The sequence below is a fragment of the Scomber japonicus genome, chromosome 4, assembly GCF_027409825.1.
Source record: "Scomber japonicus isolate fScoJap1 chromosome 4, fScoJap1.pri, whole genome shotgun sequence".
NCBI lineage: Eukaryota > Metazoa > Chordata > Actinopteri > Scombriformes > Scombridae > Scomber > Scomber japonicus.
The window spans coordinates 14,123,929-14,145,709 of record NC_070581.1 but is presented as its reverse complement, the minus strand read 5'-3'; the positions used below and the strand labels follow the sequence as shown (position 1 = coordinate 14,145,709).

Here is a 21,781-nt window from a genome sequence, read left to right as displayed (position 1 = left end):
ACGGGACGGGTCGGAGGTTGGGAGGTAGCCACAAGTCCTTCTGAATGTTTTAAACACCAACCCTTAAACATATTTATTCATGCCGTACATTGTTAGAAAGCATAGGTTGCCCTGATTCATTCAAGACCACTCACGAATTATATTGGTTGCTCACAGCCGTAATAGTATTAGCGATTGGCTCGGCTAGCCACTCAGCTAAAGTAAAAACAGCTATAATGCCTACATACCTTCAAAGTCTTCCCTTTATCCACAACGATCATCTTATGACACAGGACTTTCTGTACAGCTCGCCAAGTATCCGTTCTTGTGAAATATGAAATCCGTTTCCATAACATCGAAATACTTTCCTCAATATGTCCATGTATTTAGTCCAACACGTAACGTAATAACACACTCTCGTTAGTGGTCTCCCCGTGTTAGCCGAAGCTAACAATACACCGGCATTCTCCAGTTCAACTTCAAACCTGGGGCTACATCGCCTGACAAAATAACACATTAAAAAGTACATGTAGCGATCCAATTCGTAGTCCTGTTGTTGTTGTTTCTTCTTCCGGTGTTTCGGCAAAAACAGTCCCCGGTAATCCACTTCCGTTTTTTCGTTTTTTTTTAATTATATGCTGCGGTGGGTTTTTTTTGTTTGCTGCGGTGTTTCTTTTATTTGCAGCGGTGTTTGTTTTTATTTGCAGAGTTTTTTTTGTTTGCTGCGGTGTGTCTTTTTATTTGCAGCGTTTCTTTTATATGCAGCAGCGTTTGTTTTTGTTTGCAGCGTTACTTTTATTTGCAGCTATGGCGGGTCTCGGCCACCGTACTAATGACATTATTGAGTTATTTTGCAAAGGCTTCCCTATTTTTTTAGATACACAGACACATTAGTCATGAAGTTTGACAACTAAAAGCAAAAGTTAATCACCCTTATCAGGCAGCAGGTGGAGAGACAGCATACATTTATTCTGTTTTACTTCAAGAAGGACTAAAGCTTGACTCGTCTTAGTCATCACTACATTTTGAAACAATGATTCAGAGCAGGGTGAGGAAGACCTTGATGGTAATAATGCTGATGCCAACGTCAATGATATGCTCCCACATCCAGACAGGTGGCATCCTGCAGGCACAGTAGTGCGTCAAAGCCTTTTCAATAACACATTTGCTCACTGATATTCTGTTTGCATTGGAGAGCGCCTGTTCTTCTGAAGCAGACATTCCTAGAATATGATACCAGGAAATTAGGATTAGATTCAGATACTGTAATGTTTTTACTGAAAATGTTATAAGAATGTGTCTACTGAATGTAAAAAAAACAATTTTAAAGCCTGCATAAAAACATTATTAGGTGTTTGATCATTGTCATTTTTTTTTCTTTCCTAAGGCATAGATGTGAACCTCAATGGTTCTTGTAAACTGCATCATCATTTCTTTGCAGGTTCATTCAGTACAGTACTCACAAAATGTACTAGAAACAGAAAAAGTTCAGGATTCACACTCAAAAAGCTCACTATTGAAAACACTTGTTTCCTATAGTAGAAGCAAGCTGTACAGGGTAGAGCACCGCCCCAGAGAGCCGTTACTGTTGTCTCACCCGAAGGCTATATTTTCACATTTGTCTATACAATTAAATGTAGCCTGGAGGTAATGCTGGCGCTCGGCTACACAAGTTCTGACAGTCAAACTAAACAGGAGAAACATGATTCAACCTAATCCTGAGGCATTTCTTTTAAAAGCTTTGTGATCTGTCACTACAAGACAATATACACTTCCTCTGAAGCAAAAACTTGTGTCTTCATTGGTGTAAAACTCTCGGAAAATAAATACATTTCTGAAATAACCCAGCAGTTTTGGACTGGTCTCTGGGTCAAGACATTTAATCAAAAACTCAATTTTTTACATCCTCTGTTTTCACGCAGGAGCAGCAGGGCTAATTTACATAGACCAGCACTTTAATTTCCATATTTCCTCATGAGTTATCTCGCAAGTTAATGGTGCATGGGTAACTTCTTGAGGTGGGCAATGTTCACTTTAGTCTGGATGTGAATTGGCAAATGGACAAAATGAGGGAGAGTAACATGGACAAATAAAATCATGAATCACTGCCTTTGAAGGAGTTTATATGGCACTTTGCCTCAAAAACGTAGGCCCTGTATAATAGCCTTTATTGTTATGTTTACGTGATTGCGGTGCGTGTGTGTGTGTGTGTGTTTGTGTGTGTGCATACAGGTAGCGCTGTACGGCCCAGAGGCAGAAGGCAGTGAGAGTCCTGGGAGTCTGGGCGGCAGCCTGAGCAACAGTCTTTCAGAGCAGAGCTTGGCGTCCGTCAACCTTAACAACCTGAACACCGCCGTCAGCAGCGGCAGCAACGTGCACAGCTACACACCAGTAAGACCTCTTCTTTATTTTTGGTGACACCCTAAAGATTGAGAATTTCTCCTTTCTTATGTCTCTCTGCACAAGGACACCAGCTGACCTGACTTGTCTTGTTTAAGGACACTTCAGCGCAGGACCAGTGCTTTCCCCCACTTTTCCTTATTATTTTGAGAAAACCTGGATGAGTCAGTCACTGGTCCAGACAGTCACAGTCAGTACAGATGGTGTCTGCTGCACCTTTTGCAGGCTGAGGATGTGGTAACCAGCTAGTGACATGGACGCTGGATCTACAGTACACTGCTGAAACGCTCATTTTCTGTTTGATGCTCAGACTTGGCAAGCAAATATGTTTTCTGAGGTCCTTTGAGAGCACATTCAGTGTGCTTAGACTATGAATTATTCTATTGACAATCAGAGTACGTAAAGTTTGTTGCTGCAATAAAGTGATGAGCTGATGAGCAACCAGATTCACTCATGTCTTTTTACCCCTGCAGAAAATCTGACATTACAGTTATGCCCACTTACTTAATACTGAATAATTAAGAATAGTGTCTAAGTAGACCATTTTATTGCTGTTGTTGACATTCATACTTCGTATTTCAGTCAGTGTTTCCCGTATAGAGAATTTATTTGCACAGCCTAACCAAATCAAAATGCCTCCATCTATGAAGATTTTCGTATTTATTATCTCTTCCTTTCAGAGGTGTGGAAATGCAATTTAAAGTGCAGATTGATTGAAAACTGTGTTGCCTTCATATGCAATAATTATTTAGTTTGTGAAGTGAATGTTGTTTTGTAACTGACTTTCAATGCTCCCCTACACCCCTCAGGGTCGAACACCACAAATAAATCCAAAACCCCTGGTAAATGCTGGTATGCTCTGATAGAAGCCTCTATCCTGAAAGAAATTAACATCAGAGTCATCCCTTTGTGTCAGTGTCTGCCAGTGTGACAGTTCACCTATACTGGCGTCTGACCACTCCAGTATTAACACATTTAAAACAAAGTGACAAAATTGTACAAAATTAAAAAGCAAATTAATAATTAAACACTGGGATTGTGCTGTTACGTTGCCCTTTTAGGGTCAGAGCCATGTGTGTGTGTGTGTGTGTGTGTGTGTGTTTGCGTGTACGCGTATCGGGTATTCATCATGTTGTAGGGACATAAATCTGTTTACACAGACATCTTGTACTGATTCACCTCCCTTATGAGGACAAAAAGTAACCCTTTATGTAAATCATTAATTTTAGGTTACATTTTTGGTTTAGGGTTTTGTTAAGGTTGGGATTAGGCAAGTAGTGTGTATGTTTAAGGGTAAGATAAGTGTCCAGGAGATGAATGTTGGTTTAAGTAAATATCCCAGAAGTGACTCAGGCAAACCTGTGTGTGAGAGACTGTGTTATTGTTCGTGTCTGAGGCCTGAGCCAACGGAGGTAAGCAGCAGCCACCCTTCTCACACTAACCATGGCTTTTTTACCATGTCCCATTTACTGTATATGCACACACACACACACACACACACACTCAGTGAGGTTTATTTAAAACAGGGCTGTCCTGTGCTGTCTACCGTTGTGATGCCTACGGTGTTGGCTGGTGTGAAGTACACCCGAGACTTGGCAGGCCACTGATACACTGAAAAAAAATTGGCCCGATTTTTTACTAGCTGTTTAAATGATTCCTCATCTTACAAAACAAGGTCCTTCAGCTGTTTGAATTGATTAGTCTCAAGCAGTGTGTTTGTGAGATGATAATAAGTTTCCTTTTTATGAAGTAGCGAGATGATCCAACCCATCTGTCAGGATATAAACTGTCCCATGCTGAGCGGTTTAGATTGAGAAAAATATTTAATGGAAACAGCAAACAGTTTTTCACAAGCTTATCAAATGCAGGAATTTATGTCTGGAGCAGGAGTCCTTGACCCAAGACAGGCTTTTAACAATAATAATGCTAATGACTTCACCTTGAATAGTCGAGTTTCTTTGGTTAAAACAAAAGCTGGTTTGATTTGTAATATACTTTGCATATACAGAATATGTCAGTATGTCACATTTAATCATCCCAGTTTCTATATTTCTTTGGCCAAGATTCTTGAACTTCAACATTTCACTGCACACTATGAATTAAAAACATGTATGAATAAATAGGTAGATACGTACGTACATGTACTGTACAGTATTCATAAATGCAGATATGCAAATACACATACATACATACAACCACACTTTGGTCCATTACATGCTATCTCAGAAATAACTGCCAGATGTAGTATTGTCCTTGGATATTAAACAGAATTAAAAGTATACATCATATGCATAATATATGAATGCATTAATAATTTACACTCTGTTTATACAGGTGGTTTTCTTGATGTTCTGGAAGAGCAAAAGAAAAACAGACTGTATTGAAGAGAATAACAGGAGATGAATCAGTAATTCATATGGATGTGATCAGTAAATTCATTATCTTTCTTCTGATTTGGATGGAGATTCTCACATGTGCAGACCCAAACAAAAAATGAATTGGTCCGTCTTACAAACCATACACATAGTATTCCTCTGTGCTGTAAACCTCTCTCCCCTCTCCTCTCTATTGTTGTCCACAAACTATTAAAAAGATGTTGGTGAGCCACACTGCTGCACTGAGCGACATGGTACATGGTCAAAGGTGGTGATATGTAGCACAGCAAGCTAACAAAGCTCTGTAAACCTAACATTCTCACTCATGTGCAGTATCCTTACAAGGCTCTGAATGAAAATGCTATCACTGTTATAGCCTTTGGGGCGGTTTCTTAACAAGCTAACATGCTGATATGCTTGTGACCCAATGCAGCGGTGTGGCTCATTGACGTGTTTTTAATAGTTTTTGGACAACAATGGAGGTTTGCAGCAAAGAGTAATAAGCTATATCAGACTTTAGGTACACACACAATACTCGTAACTAGGATCAATTCATTATTTGTTGACAGTAAGGAAAAATATAGAAAATCACCAGCGTTATACCTTTTAGTCCAAGTGAGCAGAGGATCCAACATCATGCCAGAACCTGCATTTTTTATGCACTTTTATTTACTTTTATCTTTCTCTATGTGTCACCCTCGGTACATTCATTGCTCCCAGGTGATAAACCTTTGGGATCAGGAGGAAATTTCCCATACTGCTTTGTGTATCCCTTTATTCAATTTGTGTTTCTCTCTGTGCTGTTATTTCATTGTGGTCATTAAATGTCCATTCAGTTTAATCCAATTATTGGGACTTTTGATGCACTTGTAATGTGTTTATCAAAGTGTTTGTCCCTTTAAACTAAATATAATATAATTTTAAAGCCCAGTCTCGGTCCAAAAACATTTGGTCTAAAATTATAGGAGTGCCAAAAAAATTGCAGCACTTCATTATTTTTCCCTTGTAACAGCTGCTCACCTTTTTACCATCAATCACTTTTCCCCACTCACCTCCCACCTGCATTAGCAAAGGTCAGTGCAATCTCATCTCGTTAACCTCTCATTTCTGGAGGCCATCTTTTGTTTTCTTCTTGCCTGTATCACCTCCTCCACCCCTCACCCTCCCCCTGCATCGCTTCAGACCTCATCTGTGTGTCTGGTCCGGTGGGATCAGGGTTAGTTCTGCCTCATTACCTGGTCGCAGGTGATACACTCCTGACTGACGGTGATTACTGGTGGCATCACTGGCAGAGATCTCAAAGACACCAAGATAGTTGATGGAAACGCTGCCATTATTGGGTGGAAGTCAATGTGTGGGGGGGATGTGTCATGCTAAGTTGGCTTATGTTTGCGGAGGCACACTTTTCAAAGCAAATTGCTTGTATGTGCTGGGTGGATAGTGAGGAAGATGACAGCTGGGATGAGATGATTGAGGGTGGAGGAAGACAGGCTGCATTCACAATATGAAATAGAAATTTGAAGCGCTGTATTTTGTTTTTATGAGTGCCAGCAAAGGTTTATTTTTAATTGCATTAAACTGAATTTGGTATCATTATACCAGATGAGTGAATTACAAAAATGATTTGTAGAATTAATTAATGTTGAAATTGAATTTAAAAGGCACAATTGAAAATGTAATTAAATTCCTTGTATCTGAATATCATTATTATTATTATTATTATTATAATTTTACTTATTTTCATTTTTCAGCGCTCTCAGGTGTAATTCAGGTTTTTCAATTTAGACTCAGCTACTGGAGACAAATGTCCTGGCAGGAAGGCAAGGACTATATTTCCCTGTGTGTTGACTGACAGGCAGCGACCCACTCCACTGCTGGCATAAGAGACCTCAGACTCTTCACTTGGCTGGCCAGGCCATGTGCATCATTATACCCCTGTCACAGTGAAGCTGGAGGTTTCACTCACTATCTTTTGAACTGTCCTTCATGCTACTGCTGATTCACACTAACTTATGAAAGGTTACTCATATGAATGACAGATTTACTTAGTGTCATGGCAATAGTGACAAATTCTGATATAATTTAAAATTCAGTTTGTCTCAGTGTATAAAAATGTGTCTCCATACAGTTTTTCGTGGCAGATTCACTCTAACAAGCTGATTCAACTATTTTGATTATCAGTTAATTGTTTTGAGTCTTTTTTGCTCTGGCTCCAGCTTCTCAAATGTGACTATTGTCTTGTTATTTTTTTTAGTTTTTGTTTGCTTTATTTATCAGTAGACTGACAGGAAACATGGGAGAGAGAGGGGTTGTGACATGCAGCAAAGGACCACCAATTGGGATTCAAACTGGGGTTGGCTGCGTATATGGCATGCGCTCTAACCACTCGACCACCTGCGCTCCCAGACTATTCCTGTTTAGTCTTGTGTTGACAGTAAACTGAATATTTATCATTGTGGACTGTTGGTCAGGACAAAATAAAACATTTGAAGATGTCACCTTGAGCTTTGGGAAACAGTGATTGACATGGTCATCATTTTTCTGAAATTGAGAAGATGAATGACTGATTAATCAAAAATGAAAATAATCATTAGCTGCAGCCCTACTGTGTATTGAACTCTGTTTCCTCCCTGATACAGGACTGTTCAAATGTTTAAGTCCTTCAACCTCCCTCGCTTCCACCTGTATTAGCATTCAGTTGGATGTAAATGTTTCTTTATATGCTCATCAAAGTTTTCTCAGGCTTTGTCACCACACAGTTTTGGGCAGTGCAGTACTTTGTCTTATAATGTTGCATTTTGTTGTGGCAAAGTTTACTTTCTGCAGCTCTCACACTCTGTCTCACTTCTCTCTCTACTTTCTGTTTCTCAAAGGTGAGTAGCCACTCAGAGCCTTCGTCCCAGTCCCTGAGCCTCCAGCAGCCCACCCAGCCTCCTCCACCTCCCCCTCCTCCCCCACAACCCCAATATGGTTTGCCTGTCCCAGAGTCTCGGGACAAGCAGCTCCTTTTCTCTGACTTCGAAGACCTCAGCGCTTCATTCCGCAGCCTTTACAAGTGCGTCTTTGAGCAGTCGTTCTCACAGCAAGGTGGGTGTCGCCCTTCATTTTTCTTGTGTTTATCTGTTCATGCTTGCCCTTCCAACATCTATATTGACTCGTGTTGGCACAAAAAAACTACAACTTGTAAATCTCTATGTCAGGCTTCATGCTCATAATTAACTGTCAAGCTTAAGCTCCTATTGAAATTGCGGCACAAAGAATTTAACATTGTTTTTGTAGCAGTAACAGCCTTCCTGTATTAATATCAACCACACACTACTCCTACTCTATTGTATTTTAATAAACAATCTGTTGTTCCGCATATCTGCATTTTACGGCTTGCTCAGTCAAATGAGTAAAGGCAATTAAGAAGAAGAATTCAACAGAAGGAGAAAAAAACTCACAAACACATCTGCAGTCGAGCAGAGCAAAGGGTTCTGCAGCTTTGATAGGAGCTAATTAGATTGGTTCTAAAGTTTGTGAAGCATCCCGCTAATTGCTTCCTGAAGCTTTCAGGTCACCAGGCCTCCTCCCACTTGGACCCCCCACCATCCCACCACCTTCCCTCTCCCTCTTTCTTCTCTACGCACACATTTACGTATGTTCTGTAACCGAGGAGATTGATGCGCTCTGTTGAGCTCTGCAACTGCTGCCTTGATTCACCTTCTGACAAGGTCCCTTTCAAACTGTGGTCAGGAGTGCATGCAAAGACAAAGTTAAGACAATGAGAATACTGATTGGAAAAATAGATGTAACACAGAAACCTAAAAGAAAAAGCAGAATAAAATGGATTTAGCAGATGCTTGAAAAAGGCCTTTAAGTGTGAGGCTCAGCAGGAAACCATGTCAGCAGTCATTGTATTTGAGAATTTGAGTCACAATGAGTCACGCAGACAGTGGAGCTCATCGCCTCTTTTGGTAAATGGTAAATGCATTGGATTTATATAGCCTCTTTTTAAGTCTTATCAACCGCTCAAAGTGCTTTACAATACATTCACCCATCCACACACATTCATGCACTGATAGTAGAGTCTGCCATGCACGATGCCAACCTTCTCATCAGGAATGATACAGCACTTCCCATCCAAAGCACGTGTTTCTATGCTTACCCATTCTCTCTCTCTCTCTCTCTCTCTCTCTCACACACACACACACACACACACACACACACACACACAGATGTGGGGTCTTGTATCTTGTCATTTTGAAATGAGGACTGAACCACCAACCCGCTGATTACTCTACCTCCTAATCCACAGTCACCCCTAGAAAAAACTAAGAGCACACATCAAACTGTTAACTGACTTAGGGTGCTTCTGTCATTTCCTGTTAGATCTACATCCCCATAAATTGAACAAAAACAAACCTTAAATTAATAAATGAAGGCTTGAAATCATCAGTTGTAGCAACATGTAAATAACTCATTTAATAACCTTACTCTACATTCCCTTGAGCCAAAAAGACACATTAAAAGCAAAATGACCTAAATAAGATGGGCATGGGCCTCAATTCAACTGAGAACAACTTTATTCGTCCTGATGACAATGATTAATAAAATAATAATGAAACTATGAAGGAAAAAAAACAACCAAGACATTTAAAATCTCTGTGTGGTATACCAGTAAGTAGTAAATAAATAAAGAGATGAAACAATGGCCATGAAGCAATCTTTAAAGACAGCAATAAAGAGTTGTACAGACAGCAGAGTGAATAAAAGACTTTGAATGAAAAACACTTTTACAAGCAGGTAAAGCAAAACTATTCCCAGATGGCAGCAGGGAAAATTCACTCACTAGGATGTGCTCAGATAGCCTCAGTATGGTCATTGATTTCCTTATGATTTGTTGGTAACAAAAATAACTGAAAGCCTCTTGTTTCACTCCACTGATCTTTGAAGAGATCTTAACAGCACTGCTCAGTGATCTGTCCCTCAGTGATAACATATAAAACCATCAGATAAAAGAAAAGGTCACAAGGGTCTCAACAAAAGTAAAAACCACTAAAGAATACATTTACTGACTGAAACAAGTGAAGTTTATGATGGTGTTCTCTCTGCTGGCCACACTTGATCATATCTGTGTTTACATCCAACCTTAATTGATTGTCGAACACTGTACTAAAGTATAACTTTAACTGGTCTGTCACTTACATTTAAATCCACTTGAAATTATCACTGTACCATATTTAAAAAGAAATAAGAATAAGAATCCTCCACTCCACATACTAAGAGAAATGGATGAGGAAGACACAGAGAGAGAGAGAGTGTGTGTGTGTGTGTGTGTGCATGTGTGTGTGTGTGTGTGTGTGCGTGTGCGTGTGTGGGTGTGCATATGTTTCAGACATAGACAACATTTTCCTAACGAGCAACCAAAGTGCCACTGAAATCATTATATTGTTTAGCTCTGTTTATTTTTGGAAGATTCCCAAATTATGGTCATTTGACTAGAATTTAGTCTGAAACCAGAACTGAAAAAAAGGAAAAATGGGGCAATTTAGACCCAGTGATTATCTTAACATATAGTTGTTCTCTGTAAAATCAAATCTCTCCAAACAATAAGAATTAAAAACTTGAGGCAAGACAATATAATCTGCTACTTTGTCTGTGTTTTTAAGCTGTCTGATCGTCAAAACTATACTGCTGTCATTTCGTTTTATTGGCCCTGATCATTTCATCCTGTACTTTTCAAGAGATCACTTTACTGTCTGGGCTTTGGGCATAAGGAATATGCTGTGATGAATTTATGCACAGTGATTTATAAGCACTAGAAACTGAACCATAAAAAGAGTGTGTGTTTGTGTTGTAGTTGCTCCTTTTTAGTGGATTAAATTATTAAATCAGCCAAAAAAAATGAAGCTTCAGGAGGGTGATAGAGCCTACTCTGGTGACTCTGACATATGATTGGGTGTGAATATGTGTGGAAAAAGAATTCTGGAGAAATATTAAATGGCAAAGTGAGATGTTTGCAGTACAAGGTTGAATGAACATATTTTTCCCAGATCACAGCAGTACCTTTCAATCCTCCAGTTTGTCCATCTTAGTCCATATTTGTCTGTTTCTTTTTCTTTGTTGTCTTACCTGTGATAAGTTGTGGTGTCAACTTTTTCCCAGCAGGCTTAATGGGTATGCCCGGGGACTCCAGCCAGCAGAACCGGACCGCCTGCTCCTACCAGCATTCTCCTGGTGCAGGAGGAGGGAGCCACCACCAACTCAACCACATCCCGGCATCACATCACCCCCACCACCCTCAGCAGCACCTCTCCCCTCACTCCGCCCATGGCCAGCACCAGGCACACGGTCAACATGGCCAGCACCAACAGCACCCTGTTCATTCCCAGCAGCACCCATCTCTCTCACACCAGAGTCACACTGGACAGACCTGCCCTACAACAGGTGAGGACATAGCTTAAGGCACAGAGTAGGGTGACAGAGCTGTAGGTTCTGGAGTATTTAACACAATTTAAAGGATATGCTTTCACTGATATTGTCTAAATTTTCTACAACTTTCTAATGTAGACCATCAGAATAATTAGAAATATGCTACTAAATGCCCTTTGAAAGTTTTCTATAAATGATAACACCAATGATTGCCAATGTAGCAACATGGGAAACCTGGGTAAAACAGCTATGTTTCATTGCTTTTGTGAGTTTGGCTCTAATACTGCAGTACCCATGAGCTTCGGCAGCTGTGGCTATCACCACATTTACATTATATCGTACAGACCTTAAATACAAGCAGCTAAGTGGGCAGAAATGTTCACCTCAGCCTTTCAGGCGTGTTAATGAGGTGGTAAAAGACCTTGAACTGTACATTATAACATTAAAATGTAAATGGAATCAATGCACCAATTTAAAAAAAAAAAAACCCTCTTTGTTCATATCTGGTTAAACCTTTTACAAACCACAACAGATATGCACCACACTAAAATAGTCAATTTTCAATAGTCATTTCCATGTACCTGGTGTGACTACAGGACGAGCAGTGAGGATAACCATCTTGATTTAAAGCATTAATGCTTCAGAGGTGTAACAACGAGATGTTTTTCCTTTCTTCCCATTCTGATGCCATGGCGTGAACACAGCATTAGCAGAAGACTCTGCCACACACAGAGCCATGAAATCAGAGTAATAACATATTCTGAATATTTCATAGTTGCTGAATTGATCCAAAATCCAAAAGTGAAGTGATTCATTCTGCAGAGTGTATTAACAGGGTTTCCTCATAGTGTAATTGCTTCAGACAGCTATTAGCGGCACAGGTACCTTAATTTTAAGCTTGGTGCTTGTGTGTTTATGTGTAACTTACATCTCTCCTAACATTTTTATACACATACTGTAGTACTTTTACCTTTCAATCTTTATCAGTGAAGCAGTTTTTAAAAAGCCATTTATTTTTATACAGATGAATCAATCAATTTCATATCTTTCCAAGCATTAACCATCAGTCACATTTATGAGAAAAATTTGAAAAGAATAAGAAAAATTAATAGGACGCCTACTTTGGAAGCCTGAATGTTCAATATAATCATGTCTCTACTTTGCTGCGTATCTTTTTACTGATTCTTGTGAAAGGAACACAGTACACAAGTGTATGGTATAGTTTGTTTCATATTTCATATATATTGATGCAACACAGAACCAAACAATTATTCTACTTTGCTGATTCCCAAAGCCACAATGTTGTAAATGCAATTCACCCAACACATCAAAACAAGCCTGTCTCTGCACATACTCATTGCATTTATATTATACTCTTTCCTCTATAAGGTCCCAGAGCGTTTGATATTATGAGGCCGGGTATGGCGGCGCTTCACCGAGGCTTTTCCTCCTCATATTCCCAGTCTTTGTTTTTTTTCTCCCCCCTCTGTGTCTCTGCAACATAGCTCTCAGGCCGGAAAAAAAGGACTATTCAGACATTATTTATCTAGGTTAGTATTCCCCTCAACCAAGCTCAGGATGAATGAAAGCAATCCCTCTGTCTTTGATCCACGGCCTGAGAATGTATTGTTTAGTTTGTGGCGGTGAAGACGGTGAAAAACATCTTCTCTTTTCTTTTCTTTTCTTTTTTTCTTTCTAAAAAGCAGAGCTGTGGATGGATGCTTTTGGTGTGAAGTTACACCACCCTGTGGTTGATTACAGAACTTGGACTAGGGACAAATTTCTTTTATACTTTCAATCTTGTTATTTTTCAGTTCACCTGTTAAATAATTATTTTACATTGTCATGCTGCACATTCTCATATAGTTATATATTGATTCTTTGATTTAGTGCTGAAACAATTAATTAATAATAGAAAATTAATACTTAACATTTTCATCAAGCATAAATATCAAATATTTGCTGCTTCTATTGCCAGAAATTTGAGAATTTGCTGATCTGCTCTGTTTCATCTCATTGTAAATTGAATAGCTTTAGACTTTAGGCCATTGAAGTAATTTAACACATCACCTTCTTCTTTTATTTTTCACTGTATTCCACTACACCTTATAGACAGATTAAATGTGATTCATTGACATAGAAAATATTGTTTAGCTGCAGCCATAATTTATTTGACTCTATTGTCTTATTAAAGACTTTAAGAAAAAAATTAAAGGGGTTTGTGTGTGTGTGTGTGTGTGTGTGTGTGTGTGTGTGTGTCTTTGTGTGCGCATTCTCTCCCAGGCATGTCATCAGACTGGTACCCCAACCTGGACTGGCTGAAGGAGAGCTGCCGCATCGCAACCAGTTACAACTGGGCTGACGTAGACCTCTCCCCATTTCAAGGTAACACACACTTTAAACACAAACCACTCACAGTCCTGTTGCCGTTGGTGTGAACAGCATCCGATATGAATATTGATAAAGCCATCCACAGCAGCTGTTTTCTACACCGCGAGAACTGATCAAATGCTTATGATGCCAATCAGTTACTTTGATTAAACCATTATGATTCCACTCTGTGTTTTCATATGCACTCGCCCTTGAGGCACAATATCATAATATCCACTGTCGTAATAGTACTGGCCTAATAAAAGTCATTATCCTGCATCTGAGAGGTTGCCACTCTCCCTCTCACACACACACTCAAACACACACACACACACACACAACACACACTGTCTCCCTCCCTCCGAATTGTATGATGTGAATAATCCAATTAGGCCCCGGCTCAGTAACAGCCTCTTATCACGGTCAGCGCACAAAGCCGGCAACATCCACACACGATGGATGATGACGGCTGGTCTTATAACACACAGGCCTCACTGCCCTTCTCCCTCCTCCCGAAGCGCTTGACCTCCCTCACACCACCGTAATGCCATCCTCCACCATCCCTGGCTCGCATCCAAAGAGCAAGGACCGATCCTCTCATCTCAGTCACCAACAAACACAAGCCAGATAAATTTGATCCAGAGAAAATATAGTATAGTAGAGTGTAGTTTGCTGAATATGAGCTTGGCTGTGTCTTTTGTTAGAATAAGTAGAGAGAAACATGTCACATTTCAGGTTCAAGGGCTTGTTTTAATGTTGTGTCAGACGTGAACAGACACAACAGAAAGATGCACTGTTGTAATGGTGTAACAATTTAGTGGGATTCTTATGCTGGATGTGACTTCACAATTATATGTTGAACTTTAATACTTGAAGGTCCACTAGTTATGCACATGGACATCTGTTTACAGGCCATGAGAAGAACTTCTGCATATGTAAAAAAAAAAAAGAAAAAAAAAAGTTCTTTAAAGCCTCTTGTGGCTCCAGAGAGAGCTGCATGAAATCTGACAAATTGCTCTATGTGATGTCACTTAAAGCAACGTCAGTAGGAGCTGAAGTTTGAAAATGAATGATATCTGGAAAGCGAGTTTACCAGACCTCTGTAGCGGGCTGCTCCGCATCTCCCTTGAGGCTAGACGTTTGAGGCTACAGCTGCTTCTAGCATAACATACCTGCATCTGCACAGGCTAACGAACTGAGTCAAGGCATTGTGGGTAATGTGAACCCCCAGGAAAAAGAATGCATTGAATGAAAAAGACAATATGTCTGTTTTTCTGCATTGTTTTTGATCCTTTTTCTTTGTAACTGGCCATCATGAATCTGACCATGTTTTAAGACTATAATGAAAAATTGTTTGTGTTTGAAGTTTTTCTCTGCGGTGGTAAGTGTGTTTCCCATGAGCCCTGCATTTACGAGGCAATGGAATTGACTTGAAATAGCCATTTCAGGCAAGGAAATGCCACTGTTAGTCTGAAGTAATCACTACCACTGAATATCTCTCAAGATGGAACACTATACACATAAAAATACTAGTGAATGCACTCATCATTTTCTGCTTACAACAGGGATCATGTTAGCCTTGTAAATTCTGGTAGATACACACTGTTCTAATAACCTCATAACACCAAATATATGTAGAAAATGGCAACACATCATAACCTGTAAATGCCAGATATGTGAGATTAAGTTATGAATGTAGTTAAAGTTAGAAATGTAGATATTATATTTTACTTGAGTGGAAAATGATGATTCTGTCTTTGTCTCTGTCTGTCTGATTCAGGCCTAAAGGAGAGCATGCGGCAGGCTGAGCTCAACAACTGGACGTTGGATGCTGCCCAGATGGCTGACCTGTGTTCCTCCATCAACCAGTTCTTTACAGCCACAGGGGTCATCCCCCCTCAGGGCGCTGCCCACACGCAACCTCAGGTCCAACACCCAACACCACCAGAGGCACCGCAACACCCAGCTCAGCCTCACGGGGCCATGCACCCAAAGGCCAGCCAGCACAGTCAGCACGGGCAACTTAACCAACATAATCAACACATTAGTACGGGTCAGTATACACAGAGACACACACAGCACAGCACCCACCACAGTAGTCTGGTGGGTAGCAGTGGAAGGGAGAAAAATGATATAAACTCATGTACAGGTTGAGATAAATTCACTTGGTATGATGTTCCAGTATGTACACTTCCTGATATTTTGAAAAAAGATATTAATTCCATATCTGCTAGAGAACAATTCTATTCATGATTATGGATGTAAAATCTGAATGTCTAAAGTGACTTTTGCATATTTGCATTTTGGAAATACTCAAGTAAAATTGCCAGACTCACAGCATATAAATGTCGTCCGACCTGTGACAGTTGACAGAGTCTCAAGGACTCTTCACTCACTCACAGTTATGGAGGTTGGAGCTTAGGCCTTTTAGCTGAATTACAGTCTCTCTACTCAGTTTGCCATTGTTGGCCCATTATAGATTTACATGGGCAATTACATGGCAACTGAAGTAAATACATGAAGACAAGGAGATATTTCACCAGGTGGATATCGACTGAGTGACAGCAGATTCTGCAGCATACGACAGCAGTAAAACTGTGTGTGCACACTATAACAGCTGCAAAGACACAAGCACACATTTGAAAATCGGGACACCAATCTGACGGTTAGTCATTGCCCTCTTGTCTGCTCTCCCACAGGGAACATGTACATGGACTCGAGACAGAACATTTCTTCTCTGATGGGCCCACCAGGGTACCCCCACATGCCTCCCATGAGCAACACGACTCCCACCATGACAGGTGACTCCATTGCTCTCTTAACAGGTCACAAGGAGCAGATAGAGGTGCAGGGTGTATATTTGTATGCAGGTTTATATCTATGCAAGTGTGTGTGTTTCTCAGTATCAGTGCTAGCATCAGTATTATGATAGTATAATGATACAATGATGCAATATTGTAAATTCATCTAGAGCATTAGTAGTTTCAGGAACACATTTTAATCTCTACAGGTTTATAAATATGTAAGTAAGTATGTGTGTATATATACATATATATATATATATATATATATATATATATATATATATATGTATGTATGTATATATACATTTTCAGTTTTTGATCTGATAATGACAAACTTGAAAACACTGTGGTCAACACATCAAGAAGTAGATGTTTACAGCTACAAGAGAACACTGTTCACCACATTTTTCAGTATGTTAAATGGTCCTTTTGTAGTGAAGGCAGCTGAGAATATGTTCCTGAAGATAAAGAAGAAGATAAAGATAAAAAAATACTTACAGTATACATGATGCAGCACAATATAACACCACCAACAACTGAAGTGTCAAATATTACCATATTGTTGAATCAATAACTGACAGTCTCAAATATATTATGAGCTTCATAAACATACACTATATTTTATTGCATTGGATTGCATTATATTACAAGATGTCAGGGTCATTTTAAAAGTAAAATTCACAACAGTGTGTCATTAAAATTACTAAGATACCATGTGTCCTCAGTATAAACCAGTGAATGAACATGATCATTTAGGACGTGGGGAAATACGATTTCAGCTGTTTTAGATTTTTCAGACTTTTTTCATTAAGTGCAGATGTCCTGGCCATGTTCAAGAGCCAGAGAATGTTTTATTCAAAACTTCTTTCTCCTTTTTCTGCATCTAACAAAATAAATACTTTGTTAATAAAACAGTTTGTGGCAATGATACAGAATAAATATTGATATGTCACTGTGACAACACTAGAATGTGTAACATTATCTATCAGTATTAAGGCTTTACCCTTTCATATCCAGCTCATCACAGCCAGCTGAGCCAGCAGCAGCAACACACGCTGCCTCCAGGACACTTCCAGGTGAGACGCATGCTTGCTGCAGATGACATCCAGGACGACTTTGACTGGGACTCCATCGTCTAAACAGAGTCATCAGTCGAACGGAAGGATGAAGAGAGAGACTGAATATGACAAAGAGACATACAGACTACATGTGATGATGACATGTGAGGTATGGGACTGGCCAACCTGCTCTTTTCACCAGTGTGAAAAAATAGAAGACAATCCAACAGAAAACAAACAGAAATAATAGAGAAGAATAATTTGTCTGATCTCACTGGCCTTTTTTTTCTTCTGACAAAATGGATGATGAGTCTAAAGACAATCATTCAAAAATATTGAGACTTACACAGGATTGGATCAAGCCGAGATGTAAACACACATCGTCCAAAACTAAAGGACGTCTGAAGCTCTCTGAATTGTCTCATGTTGTGTCCCCCCAGTACCAACAGGGTTACAAGTCGCCAAAGTGTTGAATCGTTTTCTTTTTGTTTTCTTAAATCTTTTATTTCTAGCTACGACGTGTATCCCATGTCTGCAAATTGTCAGCGCTTGTGATTGAGTAAAGGTTACGAATAGAAACTTTGTTCTTCTCCAAACTGCAGAAAATTTCACTTGTCATTCACATGCATTCAGCATTCAGCAGGTCCAAGTATTTTGGATATTTTCCTCTTTATATAACATTATTTTAATACCGGGCATCTGTGTATTTTTTTGAAGAAGAAGGTAATAATGTTGTACCTGTAACTTGAATCAGTGATAGGTGAGTGGAGCACCACCTGCTGGTTAAAACAGGCACCTTATTGCATCCTCTCCCAAAAAACAAATTCTATGCACCACTATCTGTTCTCTTTTTATCTTTGTTACTTCACATTGGACACCAGTCATCCACTTTTTTACTTTATCACTCTAAATGCCATTTGTGTGTGTGTATTCATGTGTGTGTGTGTGTGTGTGTGTGTGTGTGTGTGTGTGTGTGTCTGTCTCCATGGTGCCATGTTCTCAGGGTGTTTCGCTCACATGCCATGTCAAACCAACACAAAGCCATTTACATGTCTGTATGTGAGGTTGCTATGTGTTGTACGGTGCTGTCAATGTTGACTTCTTGTTGGCAAACAGCGGGCGTCCTGGTGACTGTGGTCAAAAGTAAAGTCTTCATTTGTCAGCTTATAAGCTAACTGATATAAAATACTGTGGAATAAGCTTTTCAGCAGCTCATGCAACAGCCACTAATTAAAATGAAAATGATATGCTGGCCAGACTTTGGACATTGTGAACAATAATCCATAGTTTTCTGAAAAATAATTTAGTTTTTCCAATTTTTATAATTTGAGGAAAGTGCTTATGAATTATGACCAGACTGGGAGGGTCATCCGTGATTGTTACAATGCCTCATTTAAAAGAAGACAAGCGTTTTTTGCACAACACCAAGCTTGATATCATCTAGTGAATGAGAAAAATGAAAGAAAACAGTGAACTTTTGAATTCTTTGTTAAAATGGTAGATACGTGTGGGAACAAAGACTAAAAAAAAGGTGTTTTTGTTTTGTTTTACTGTGATGTTTAATTTTGTCTGTATGTGCAAGTGTGTATAGTCCTCTTTGATTTTCTTTAGCATACCGCTCAGTGTAGCTCAAAAGATACTCATAAGAAACAAATACTTTGTTTGTATTAAGTGGGTACACAGTGAAACATGGGACCTTAAAGTGCTCTTTGGTTTGGAGGAACTCAGTGATTGTTAGGATGGTCAAAACAAGGTCTCATTGTAGAAAAAAGAATACTCTTTATTATTGCCATTAAATGCTGTATTACAGTGACCAGCATTATATATATATATATATATCGTATGTTTGTGTGTTGTTGTCCTTGTAAATAACAGTATGTTAATCCTCTGTTTGCCCTTGAAAAACATTGACTGATAAAAAGAAAAAAAAAAAGCAAATGGAGAGAAAGTATTTTGTTATTTGTCATTCAGGAGACACGTATGTACATACCTTCAGTATATTGTAAATAAGTGATAAAAAAAAGTTGGCATTGACGTTTTGTGTGTCATAGATAATCTGTGTATGGCAGTTCAACAGTTAAAATCTGTTTCAGTGTTTATTAAAATGTCATTGACCATTTTTACTGCGCTAACCAAACATCTGCTGTCGTTATTTCATCAGCTGTTGACTGGCAGTCTATGAACAAAAACTTGAATTGATGCTGGACAAGTTGCTGAAGTTCTATTCATGACTCACAAATTTACAAATCTTCCCCACTCTTCTGAAGATTGACATTTGTAGATGTTTTATTTTGTTATTATTGATAACATTTTCCTTCTTTCCTCTGTGCTGTTTTGACCCTTGGAGTGTGCTTGTCCAACAGGTGTCAGCCTAGTGCCAAGCAACAGTTTGTTCGCCGTCCATCGCATGTAAACTCAGCAGACCACCCATGCTTGTCTGTGTGAAAGTCACACGATGTTCTAACTGTATTTATGGCTCCTTTTCATTTGTAAAACCTTTTAAAAAAGCAGCTCCCTCTTGCTAACAGACAGCAGCGGCAGATGTATGCTGCCAATTTTCTTTGCTCGGACAAGATTGATGTTTTTAAATGATCAATACAGATGAATTATGGATGGTTGTTTCATTCACTGTTTGTTTTTAGTTAACATTGGTTTAAAAGAAAGAAAGAAAGAAACTGTGGCACAGCTTTATTTTATTCACTGTCTTGGCTCTTAACTACATGATTAAGGATTATTTGAGACAGCTCAAAGCTCTGTTTACATTACTCTCCATTCATTCAGAAATCCCTAAAACAGCTTGTTGCTTTAGCTTTCTAATTGTTTAAACTGGCCTGTAGTTTGAAGTTCCTGTCTTGTCTTGATAAATAATTCAACGGTTTATTATCTTTATATCAAATTTTGTGTGTGTGTGTGCATGCTGCTGATATGGCAAGGTTTGCAAACAGGAGGGCTTGTGCACCAAGAGAGCTGAATCCACCTTACTGCCCCTATCCACACACCCTCCTCCCAACCCAACCTGCCCCTTGCGCCTCAACCCGCCCAGCCCACCACCAGTACCAGCACCCCTCCTCCACTTTCAGCTCAGTCACTCACACACTCTCTTCTTTCTCTCTCCTGCTGTGTGTGCCAGTCCCTCTCTCTCCTTTCATTTCCTTAAAGTGACCAGAGCTCATCTCTTTTCTCTTGTCCTGTCTACATCCCTCCACTACTCTCTTTCTTCCCGCTCCAACTGAGAGATCTCCAGCTTGGTCCGTCCGCCTTCAAACTCCACAAGTTAAAAAAAAAAAAAAAAAAAAAAAAAGGACCTCAGACTGCTTCTTTTCCAAACTTCCCCTAAAGACTTCATTTTCATTTGTGACCTTTTTTGGTCCTTCATCCTCCTTCTCCGGAGAGGTCGGCTGGTGTGTGTCTGGCGTGTGTAAGGGCTCCGGTGTCGTGCTCTTTGCCCTGAGGGAGTCCCTAAAGGTAGTGACTGGAGGAGAAAAGTTTCCACCACGATGAATGTTCAGCTGCTGCTCCTGTTGGCCCTGGCTGGCCCTTTCTGTGCCTTCACACATGCAAGTAAGTAAACTCTCTGCTATCACCGTCCTGCTGTTAGCACACTGTGTCCCCCCTCTCTCCATCTGCCTCCATGTGCCCACAGCACTCTTTGTCTGCTTTAATCCCTGTTGATTTTCATACAATAACACAATGGGGGCTGTTTTAAGATTGGAAAATAGGCCCAATTTTAATTTGTAACAGTATAAACTAATGTATTATTTCTTATCTTATTCAAATTGTTTAAAACACTTTATTTTTGCAATGTTTTTACTCTTAAATCATCACTGAAAGCTTCTGCCTCTGAGAACTGTCGGCTCATATGTTCCACATTGGCTGAGACTCCCTCAAAACTTTGTGGTGTTAATTTAACAAAGACGGAGCCAAGTTGTTAGCCTGTGTTGATTTTAATAGACGCCTGCGCTTTGTCTCACTATCTTTCTTACATTTTCACACCACCACCTGTGAACTCTGAGCAGCAAAGAAAAAAAAAGGGCAACAAAAAAAAAGAAAACAATTTGATTTGGAGACACAGGGGAGAAAAGTGATGTAATAGCAGGAGCCCTGCTGCCTCGTGTCTGTAAATTCTTGGCACTGGCAAAGAGAAGAAAGGAATATCCTCTGGAAGGCTCCCAAAACAGGGCTCATACACAGAGAGGGAGGGACAGCCGTAAACTGTAACATACACCGTACACATTTATATGAAAGTTTATCCACTGCCTCCTCTCATTTTACTCCTGACTCACTCTTTTCTCTCTTTTCCTCTGATTTCTTTTTCTCTACATCCTTACTCTCTCTTGCCTCTCTTACTCACTGTATATGTTTTTTCTTTCTTTCTTTCTTT

At 39.5% G+C, this 21,781-nt stretch overlaps 1 protein-coding gene across 1 annotated transcript in view; it reads left to right on the top strand.

Moving 5' to 3' along the window:
- The window catches only part of LOC128357464 (forkhead box protein J3-like), a 49,889-nt gene extending 32,408 nt beyond the window's left edge, over nt 1-17,481 (top strand). Inside the window, exons 5-11 of the mRNA XM_053317819.1 lie at nt 2,212-2,370; nt 7,628-7,841; nt 10,905-11,169; nt 13,447-13,553; nt 15,319-15,591; nt 16,238-16,339; nt 17,360-17,481. Of these exons, the coding sequence (XP_053173794.1) occupies nt 2,212-2,370; nt 7,628-7,841; nt 10,905-11,169; nt 13,447-13,553; nt 15,319-15,591; nt 16,238-16,339; nt 17,360-17,481 (1,242 nt within the window). The remainder of the gene's footprint in view (nt 1-2,211; nt 2,371-7,627; nt 7,842-10,904; nt 11,170-13,446; nt 13,554-15,318; nt 15,592-16,237; nt 16,340-17,359) is intronic.
- The last annotated feature ends 4,300 nt before the right edge of the window (nt 17,482-21,781 follow it).